This window comes from Solanum lycopersicum, chromosome 12 (genome assembly GCF_036512215.1).
Source record: "Solanum lycopersicum chromosome 12, SLM_r2.1".
Lineage (NCBI taxonomy): Eukaryota > Viridiplantae > Streptophyta > Magnoliopsida > Solanales > Solanaceae > Solanum > Solanum lycopersicum.
The window spans coordinates 7,208,128-7,218,464 of record NC_090811.1 but is presented as its reverse complement, the minus strand read 5'-3'; the positions used below and the strand labels follow the sequence as shown (position 1 = coordinate 7,218,464).

Genomic DNA, 10,337 nt, shown 5'->3' with positions numbered 1-10,337 from the left:
ATATATCTCTCCCTTTCCCAGATCTCGCTCGTCAATCTCCCAGATTTCACTCGTTACCCTTGCCTCTCTCACTTATACAAATAGAAAATAAATGCATAAACTTCATTTTTGTTTGTATAAAGCGAGAGAAAATTGTATATACACATGCAAATATATATATCGCGTCCTATATACTTATAATTATACGACACAAATATTTCCCTACCTAGTTTTCTTTTCCCTTTCTCTCTTTCTCGTTTTATACAGACACATATTATACAATTAATCTTTTGTATATGTATAACACAACTGCTTTCTTTTGTATATGTATAGCGAAATATACATATTTATGTTTGTTATGTAGCACAAATATGGAAACTATACCTATTACATAGAAATATGATTTTTGTGTTTCATATATATGAAAGTTGCTCATAATCGAATACATACATTAATAATGTCATATTATAATTAATTTATCTAATTAAAAATTCATTTCACATATTTTTTGAGTATATAAATCACTTACCATTTATTTTAGATTTTGAGTATAGAAATCACTTGCCATGTAAACTATGCTACTAAAATGATCAAGGGCTTGAATGAATAGTTTTAAAAAGTTTAGGGCTTTATCTGAGTTAAAATTTTCTTAGAAACAAACCAAACCATGAAAAACTTTCCCTTCTTCGTGTGCAAATTTGCAGTCGGCTGAGTCCAGTGGAATCTCTACTGAGAGATGGCAAATCAGCTTTACGGCTATAACCCTAGTGGCACCGCCGGAATAGTAGCCGCCAATACGAGATCCATGGAAGATTATCTCTCTAAGGATAAGACATTGCTGAGTTCTTCAACTTATTTTGGTTCTACCGCCTATTCCAGTTATCAGACTGATACTTACTCTCCTACTGCGAGTAGGATTCCAGGTTATGGACCTCCTGGTGTTGATGTTACACAACCTGCCGCTGTTACTGACTCTTATTTTTCTAGCTTGAAGCGCTCATCCTCTAACGGTAAGAGACATTCTTCCTCTCTCTGTTTTATTCTATTCGTTTAGTTTATTGTGCTTGTACTTGTTGATGAACTGACTAGCATTAGCCTTAGGGTTTCGACTTTGAAAATTTTTCATTTTAGGAGGAGTTGATTTTGAGGTAGAGGTATCATTATTTATTGTGATAGTATGGAGAATTATAGGTTTGTTGTTTACCTTGGCTGTGAGCTTGGAACGAGTTCCACTCAGCAATTAAATTAAAACAATCTTGCAATTAACTTATGTTGGGTGTGAGCTTGGAACTAGGCAGGAATTTCAATTTCAGCTAGGAGATTCAAAATATGAATAAATAACACTTGATTCCAGGGAATTTCGCAAAGATAACAGGCGTAACGGAAGAGATTACTCTTAACTTGCTACAAAATGAGGGAATAATGGGCTTAATAGTCTGAAGCTCAAGAAAGGGAAAAAACAGGTTTAATGTGGTTCAAACCAACAATCTCAAACAAGAAATGAACCACCTTAACCATCGAGCCAAGCTTCTCAACTGTGTTGAGGGGGTTAATTAAAGGATATATATATATATATATATATATATATATATGTAAATTTATATATATGTAAATTTGGAACTTGTCCTTATATATAAAGTGTAATTTTCTGGCGAAAGAGGTTCGAACTTCGGATGAACCCCCTCTGGCCCCCCTAGTTCTTTCCCCTGCCTTCAGTACAGTGCCTTTTAGTTGCTCCTCTGATATAGCTTTAAGATATATCTGTACTCTTCTAATTAATTTTGGTAGAAGTCCAAAAATGTTATGGTGCTCTTCATATGTTAAGACATATTTGATGTAATGCCAAAGTTCTGGATGAATCTTACTGGTATATAAGCTTTTGCAAACACCTATAGTTTCTACTTTTTTTTTAATGTCGGGATTTCTCTTTTTGCATGCATATTTAGTGCATAAATACATTATCATAAGTTGCACTAGGTATTTTTTTTCTTGTTGCCGCACATATTTTTAGTACTATCTTACATAAATATAAAATTTTGTACTTGTATGCATAATAACTGCTACATTCGGTGTTTTTGTGTTTATGTATATATTATGTACCATAGCACTGTATCATCAGGCACTTTTGGGTGCACATAATACAATTGGGCAAGCTGAAGCTTGGTGTTCAGCCAATCCTTTAGCCAAGCGCCCTAGATTCGAGAGTGCAAGCAATTTATCTATATATCCCCAGAGGCCTGGAGAGAAGGACTGTGCCCATTATATGCAAACACGAACTTGTAAATTTGGAGATAGCTGCAAGTTTGACCATCCTATTTGGGTTCCTGAGGGTGGTATCCCGAATTGGAAAGAGGTGATCTTTATTGCTATTTATTCTTAATAGAATAAAACACAATAGATTATCAAATTAGTCATCCTTATCTTACTATGTATTATTATGCTTTCCCATGTATATCTATATATAGTCATAATAGCTCTTACTGCATAAGGCTTCTTCTTAAATAGTTGTAGCTAGAGCTGGAATAGTTTCTTTGTACTCACTCTCCTCCCTGCTCTTTTTCTCTTTCTTTTTCCTTTATTTATTTTAGCTATTCAACACTATTTTGCATAATATAATGATAATAATAAACCAACACAATATTAATAATATAAATTATAGTTGATTTACTTATAGTTTTTATTTTAGTTGCTTACTTTATGAATCAATGGTATTCGCAGGATCTCATTTCTGTAGAATGTTGGTTGAATTTGAAAGGGTTTGGAACTCCTTAGGATATTATTCGTTCCGTTTCAACATTGAGGTTTTGCTGTTTTGAAACTTCCAAATTTCAAATGTTACGTTGGCCTGATTACTCTTTATTTTTCTTTAGTTTTCTAGATATCCATTTTTCAACTAAGTCTTCTGAAATTAAAGTTCCACCCTTGAGGGGATCAACACATTTATAGTGACTTCAAAGTTGCTACTCAAAACCATTAGATCAGGGAAGACTTCCTGTAATGTTGCTTACCCAATCCAGTAGTTTTTCCGAAACATTGTTTCTGTTACCTTGCCTACTCTAATTCTGGAGTTGTCTGCAGTTTTGGCCATAGAGATCTGGTTGATATCCACACCCCCACTCAGTGGCTGACACATGATTGTTATTAAGGGGTGTCAATGGTTGTAGTAAAAAAATATAATTATGGGACTAGTAATACTAGAACAGACTGCATCAAGGAAATTTTGTTATGCCTTAACTACTAAACTAAACCTTCAACTTGTGTTAAGAGGTGTCAATGTTTTATTTATATATATATATATTTTTTTTTTTATTAAACCAAAATTTGACCTCTACATACTATGTAATTTTCTGACGATAGCTAAGGGTGGGTCCACCCCTGCCCCACTTCATAAGTACCATTGACCTCATTGAAGTACCATAAGCTAATCTGACCAAACCTTGTGAGTGATGACCTCCTTCTACATGGTTGATTCTTGTTCACTGAATCTACATAACCATTTTATCGGAAGGCTATTGTTTTGAATCCTCAAATTTCTGATACCAAGCCCACCCTATAAGTTCGCTCAATTCTGCCACTTCCCACTTCACTAGATTGAATCCTCCCCTTTCTTGTTGCCTTTCTACAGAAAATCCCTTCTTAGCCTATTTAGAAGCTTCACCACACTGACATATATAGGGAACAAAGACATCTCATAGGTAGGTAAAGAATCTGAAACCAAGTTTATTAGAGTGACCCTTCCCCCCTAATGATAAACATTGATCTTTCCACTAAACTAACCTCTTCTCTGTTTTCTCCGCAACTTTGTCCCATTTTTCCACATCGTTGTGTCTACTACTTAAGGGCATAACAAGGTATAAATCGAGTAATTTATCTACTGCACACCCTAGAACACACAGATGGTTGGTTGGTATGTTGAATTATGTCATAGTGACTAGATCCGACATTTCTTTTCTTGTGAGTGTTGTAAGCTAGCTTCTGGATTCTCCCCGTGATAGCCATTGGGATGCATTTTGCAATATATGAAGTCGGCTCCAGGTAAAGGACTATTCTTTGAGGGTCGAGGCCATAAGCAGATCGTATGATATTCAAATGTTATGCTAATTTGTAGGATCACCGTCTAATAGACATTCTACATTTAGATATTGTGTTTCTGTAGGAGTTAATTTGGTGTCCGGAAAGAGTAAGAAACATAGTGTAGTTGCTTGATCTACTGCAGAAGCAACATATTGAGCAATGTTTTAGCAACTTGTGAACTAGTTTTGAATAAACGGTTGCTTCAAGAACTAAAATTTGGAGAAATTAGTCGAATGGAACTTGTGTGTGGTAACCTATTGACACTTCATATCACGTCAAATCTGGATTTCATGAGAGGATTAAGCACATTGAGATTAACTCTTCACTTTGTTCGAGAAAAAAAAGATGCTCTCAGGAGATGTTACAAAATTTGTGAAGTCGAGCGATTAGCTTGCAAATATTTTTACGAAGTCCCTTGATCACTAGTCCTCGGTTTAGTTAACATCTGCGGCAGGCTCATGATTGGTCCTTGATTATTTAACATCCGTGGCAAGCTCAATACATATAACTTGTATGCACCAGCTTGAGGAGAGTTAGAATAGGAATAAGAATAGAGTTCGATATAGTGTCCTACTTGGAATAGGATTGTAATGTGGTGTCTGTTAGGGCTCAACATGATAATGTAGAATAAACAACTCAATAATATTTTCTCTGTTTCTCACATATTGGAGTCCCACATCGGTTGGATAAAGTCTATTTGGTCCTTATATTGTCTTGGTCAATCCCCCCCCCCCTCCCCCCCCCCCCCCCCGAACTAGTTTTTGGGGTTGAGTTAGGTTCAACATTCATTTCTTTATCATGATATCATTGTCAGATGCATCCCAATTCATTCTTTTCGATGTTAATGGGTCTTACATTGTCCACCTTCCAAATGTCCAATCCTAGACGTTCGGGAGTGTTGAAGTCCCATATTGGTGGGACAAGGGCTATTTGGTCTCCTTATAGTCTTGTACAACCCTTCTCTCATGAGCTCACTTTGGGGTTGAGTTGACCCAAGATCCATTTCTTTATCATGAAATTTGTGATCAGATCGTATGTTTCTAGTTATTATCTTCCACTTTCATTTATGCAGGTTCCAGTTTCAACTGAATCTCTTCCTGAAAGACCCGGAGAGCCTGATTGTCCAGTAAGAATTTTTTTTTGATGAGTTTGTGACTATGTGTGCTGTTAATATCCTTATTTTATGTTATCTTGTTTCCAGTATTTTGTGAAGACTAAAAAATGCAAGTTCGGTGATAGATGCAAATTTAACCATCCCAAAGATAACACAGCTCATTTGGTAGGTTCACAGGCTCAATTATTATTTACTTCCTATGAAGACAGTTCCATTTATTTCAATGGTTAATTTGGCTTCAGTTTCAGGGTTCTGTACAAAATCCTGGTGTTTCTGACTTGCCTGAGAGACCTTCTGAACAGCAATGCACGGTATGTGAATGTTTTTGCTAATTGGAGCACTACTTGTTACTTAAGCTTGCTCAAGTATGCACATAATGTGTATCTGGTTCATGGTTACTCAAATCATACAATGGCAGTTCTACATGAAGACGGGAACGTGTAAATTTGGTGCTACCTGCAAATTTCACCATCCAAGAGATATACAATTGCCATCTCCAACACAAAAAAATGGCTCTGTGGGGAAGCTTGGATCAGCTAATTATGAGATGACTGAGGATGTGAATCTAGTCAAGCCGCTTTCTGTTGCAGCTTTATTGCACAACTCCAAGGGCCTTCCCATTAGACCGGTATTTTATAGATTTTGTCTTTTACCTTTAGAAGAGTTATTATATGCTTCTTTTGTGCTTTGTTTGCTTTTTTGGTTTGTCTTTTTCTATTATCCCTTCCTTTTGTTCTGTGATAGGATAGCTGTCAATAGACAGCTGTTTTGGTCTACTTTATTTGACAATTACTAATCTAATTCTAAAAAAATTAAGGTATCATGGTATTTCAATCCCGGTACCATAATTTGTCTGTGAGGATTTATTGTGATGAAGGGCAACTTGTTCTTGAGACACTTTTTCACTATGCTGGCCTAAGGATCTTAAAGCATTTCATGTCTTTTCATTACCTGTATTATGGGTGCCGCTGCCATTGTAGATATCCTAAGCTTCATTGAATCTGATTGTCTTCTTCTGGTAATAGTCTACAGATGTTATGCCTTTTCGAAGATCTGGTACTTCTGAAATACAACAATAACAAACCTAGTGTAATCCTAATGTACTTCCTATGTGGAGAAATCAGCAAATTGAGATTTTTTTTTTAGATAAAATTAGCAAATAGAGGTTTTAACCCATAGGAAGAGAAAGCAGAAGCATGTTTGATTTTCATTCACAAGTACCATGAATTTTTTTTTCGGCTGATAAAGTAAGATTAACCACAACATTAGCTACTTGAGGCTGGCTTTTTTTGTTAAGCCTAATAAGATATAAGCAGTGAGTTTCATGGACCCACAGGAGGTAGTTCATTCTTCTGGTTTTTATCTTTTACAGGGTGAAGTTGATTGTCCTTTCTACCTAAAAACTGGCAGGTTAGTCTTTTTTGTGGTGAACATGATGGGTTTTACTTTTTGTTCTTCTGCTAACAGTTTTGAGTACTGAAGAAGTTGGACTGTTCATTGGTTTATAACACGTCTTTTTTGTTTTAACAAATATCAAACAGCTGCAAGTATGGAGGCACTTGCCGTTACAGCCATCCTGAAAGAAATGGTAAGGATATTAATAAGCTCTGTTGGAGCATCACTTAAAAACTTTTCCTCGCCACTCTTCATCTTTGTATTGGCTTTCTGTTTGTTGAGTTCTCTTTGTTTGTTCTGATATATGATTGTCTGAAACATATTATCTTAGCATACTTCTTCCTCATGTGAATTTTGGGATTAGAAAATGTATCATGTTCTCACAAAATAATTTATAAACCACTTTCACTATGCAACTTGAAAATTGTTGAAATAAATGGATAAAAGGATTGCTGCAGAAGACCTATAAATGAAAGTTCATCTATAAAGTTATCGCATTATTCAAATAGGCAAATACTAAGCATAAAATATTCAATGGCTAGTGTCAACTACTGATTCTCTTTCACTTTTTGTATTTTCAATCTCCAGGAGTTGGTATTGGTCCTGCCCTTGTAGCCTCTCCTGCAACACATTGGAACATTGGAATGGTTAATCCAGCTGCCTCTCTCTTCCAAAATTTTGATCCGAGACTGACTCATACAATGGTATAATCAATTGTCAGTTTGTGTCTTCTCTAAAACGCTTTGAACGTGTTCCTGAAAGTATTTTTATTTTTGATACTGCAGCTTGGGGTGCTTCCACCTGTCTATCCACAACGACCTGGACAAGTTGAATGTGATGTGCGTACCTACTTTGTTCTAAGATATACTTGAAAGATCTGTGAATTACTACCCTCAAGCTGGATGCATGTGACATTATTTTGGGTCCTGCAATATGAATCGTGATTTTGTTATTTATCAGTTGTTCAAGGCACTTTCGTGTTGTCCCCCAATCAAAAGGTGCCGCTTAATTGGCTTTAGAGCTGTACATCTTGAGGTTTCTAGTCATACACTCTAGGACCCAAGGAACATCTTTAGCAGCCGTTTTATCGGGTGTTTGCAGTTCTGTGGAAATGATTGCTCTGTTTCCTTGAACCTCTGACTATCTTGACTGCTGTATTACCTACCTTTGCCAAAAGAACAGAAGTACTCCGTATCAATCCTAACAAAGATATGACAAACCTTCCAAAATAATGCCTATATCATATCCTCTGGAGTCTAAAAAATGTAGCACTCTAGCACTGTTTGTCATTCTTTCCTCTTGTTGACTTCTAAATTTATTCAGTCTACTTCTTAAAGAAGTGCATCTTATTGGGCTCTCGGTATGCTGTTTCAAAGTTGACTTGCATCCATTCTTAAGTTTACACACATATTCAATAGTATAGGAGCTGCCTGTAGTGCTGAATGGATTCTCGTTCATGTTGCTATATTATTATGTAGATCAATCATGAATTACTCTTCACCTTTTCTTAATATGGTTGGATCTAGTCATTCACTATCTTTCTTTTGCTTATCTTGCTTGGTTTGTCATGTTTTATATCAGTTCTATATGAAAACCGGGGAATGCAAGTATGGTGAAAAATGCAAGTTTCATCACCCTCTTGATCGTTCAGCATCTGCAGTGTCAGTAAAGGATGTACAGCAGCCAAATGTTAAACTTACCCTTGCTGGTTTACCAAGGAGGGAGGTACCCTTTATCTTTGCTAGAATTTAGACATGACATGCTCATTTTCTGGTGGAAGAAGTATTCTGTAGCATTATAAAAAAAATATTCTGATAATTTTATTGTCTGACAACCTCTAAACTCTGTTGGTTACATATTCATTTTCTCCTGCAAATAACACGTAATACTGTAAAGTAGATACAGCTATTTATATTCAATAATGGCAGATGTATGTCTACCACTAAAACATACCGACTTCCTCAATTCCTACCAGTGCATTGGTTGCAGGTAGTAATTGTGTATTGCAGCCATTAGTTATGGTTTGAATATCTTCTGAACACCGAAAACCCCTCACAGAATACCTTAGTACTATACAGATACGTGAACTTGCAAACTGCAATGCCCTTTTCTGAAACCCCCCCTCCCTGTTCTCATCTTTAGTTGCTCGGGCATATAACTTCTTTCAATTGTTTGTCTTCTTTCACTTGGTCTGTTAGAAATGGAAGTCCCCTTAGTTCCTTGATGCGTTTGTAATGTTTTTTGCTATGATACTGGCAGGGTGCTGTACTCTGTCCATACTATATGAAGACCGGTATGTGCAAGTATGGGGCATCATGCAAATTTGACCATCCACCACCTGGAGAGGTCTTGGGTATGACAACATCCCAAGGGGCATCGTTGTCTGTTGATGGAGTCGATAATGTTGATGTGAATGAATAACAGCAGTAAGGTTATAGCTGAAAGGCCATTTTCGTAGTCACATCCTTTTCAGGAATACCTTATTCTGCTACCTCTTGATAGCAAACTTGTAAATCATATTTTTTCTAGATCAGCTTTGGATATTCTTTTAGAGTTGGAACACAGTTTTTCGTCCACACCAAAATGTGATGGAACATTTTTTTTTGTTGCAATGATATGCTTTTAATCGGTGCACAAAACCTCTAGAAGATCCTTTGGAGTGGCCTAGTGGTTTGGGCTCGAGACTTTTCATGTTGGAGGTCTCAAGTTTAAAATTTCTTGCCCACGAAAGTAAGGAGTTCGCTTTCTAGGTCAAGCGTGATGGAGGGGATGTTTTACCTGTGTGCACCCGAAAAAAAAACCTATCTCTAGAAGGATAAAAGTAAAATGCAGCCCCTTCAAAGTCATTTGCATGAGAGAAATAACACCATGGACCTATAGGCTATAAGAGAGTACTCCATCCATTTCATACTTTTTGACGCTATAAAAACTGAACGTCATTTAACTCAAATTTGGAATTCTAAAGTTATTAACAAGGTAAAATAATTTCTTTTAAAGGAATGTATCAAAGTCAAGGTAAGCCAAATAAGATAAAACGGAGGGAGTATTACGTGATAATTACTATTTTTATTTATTTTGATCCTTTCAAATTTAGCCATAATAATTCATTTGTTGCGCTTGCTAAAATGTCATTGTTTTGGGGTCTATATTTTGTAGCTCAAACACTAGAAAGAGAATAAGGTGACTTCTGATGCCACTTGGCAATCCAGGGATTTTAGATAGAAATTTTTTTAGTTTAATCCTTAAGGGGGTAATAGTAACATTTCATAATTTAAGTACTTCAACTAACAAAAAATGGACAGGTTTTGTATTATTATTTTCTCTATTTTAATTTATGTTACGTAGTTTAGCTTTGCACAAAATTTAAGCAATATGAAAGGACATTGTAATATCTAGAATTACTTGAATGAATTTTTTAAAAATATCGACAGGTGCATATATATTTTTAAAAAATTTAACACGGATGCATTATCATTTTCAAAACCCAAGCAACTTAATTAAAAAGAGTTAAAAGAACTTTTTGCCAAATACATGAGACTCAACACCGGTAAAATAGTCATTAAATATTTAGAGTAATATTTTATTAGAAGTTTATCAAATGTACATGTTATTCAGATAGATAACCTTGGTGATGAGAATTTATGATAAAGTCATTGAGATTATAAATATTCTCATGATTCATGAAAATTGCTGAATTTCAAGTTTCACTAACTTTGATGCAAATTTTAATTTTAACGACATTTAAGGGCTCCTATTAGTAAGTACATTATGATCA

General features: G+C 35.6%; 1 protein-coding gene across 2 annotated transcripts; it reads left to right on the top strand.

The window, feature by feature from the left end:
- Window positions 1–593: 593 nt before the first annotated feature.
- On the top strand, window positions 594–9,201 carry LOC101255963 (zinc finger CCCH domain-containing protein 37). Of its 2 annotated transcripts, none has more exons than XM_010315670.4 (12): window positions 594–989; window positions 2,085–2,332; window positions 5,126–5,179; window positions 5,255–5,332; window positions 5,410–5,478; window positions 5,586–5,795; window positions 6,540–6,577; window positions 6,709–6,755; window positions 7,151–7,266; window positions 7,348–7,401; window positions 8,144–8,287; window positions 8,822–9,201. In XM_010315670.4, the coding sequence occupies exons 1-12, from the start codon at window positions 716–718 to the stop codon at window positions 8,981–8,983; spliced, it is 1,494 nt and encodes a 497-aa protein (XP_010313972.1). In that variant the 5' UTR covers window positions 594–715; the 3' UTR covers window positions 8,984–9,201. The 2 variants fall into 2 exon arrangements, with proteins under 2 accessions (XP_010313972.1, XP_004251961.1); XM_004251913.5 differs by having other exon boundaries at window positions 616–989; window positions 5,416–5,478.
- Window positions 9,202–10,337: the final 1,136 nt, after the last annotated feature.

Coding starts and splice junctions, on each gene's coding strand:
- LOC101255963 (XM_010315670.4), top strand. CDS start 716: ATGGCAAATCAGCTTTACGGCTATAACCCTAGTGGCACCGCCGGAATA. Junction 6,578..6,708: donor TTCTACCTAAAAACTGGCAG/GTTAGTCTTTTT, acceptor AATATCAAACAG/CTGCAAGTATGGAGGCACTT. Junction 6,756..7,150: donor CAGCCATCCTGAAAGAAATG/GTAAGGATATTA, acceptor TTCAATCTCCAG/GAGTTGGTATTGGTCCTGCC.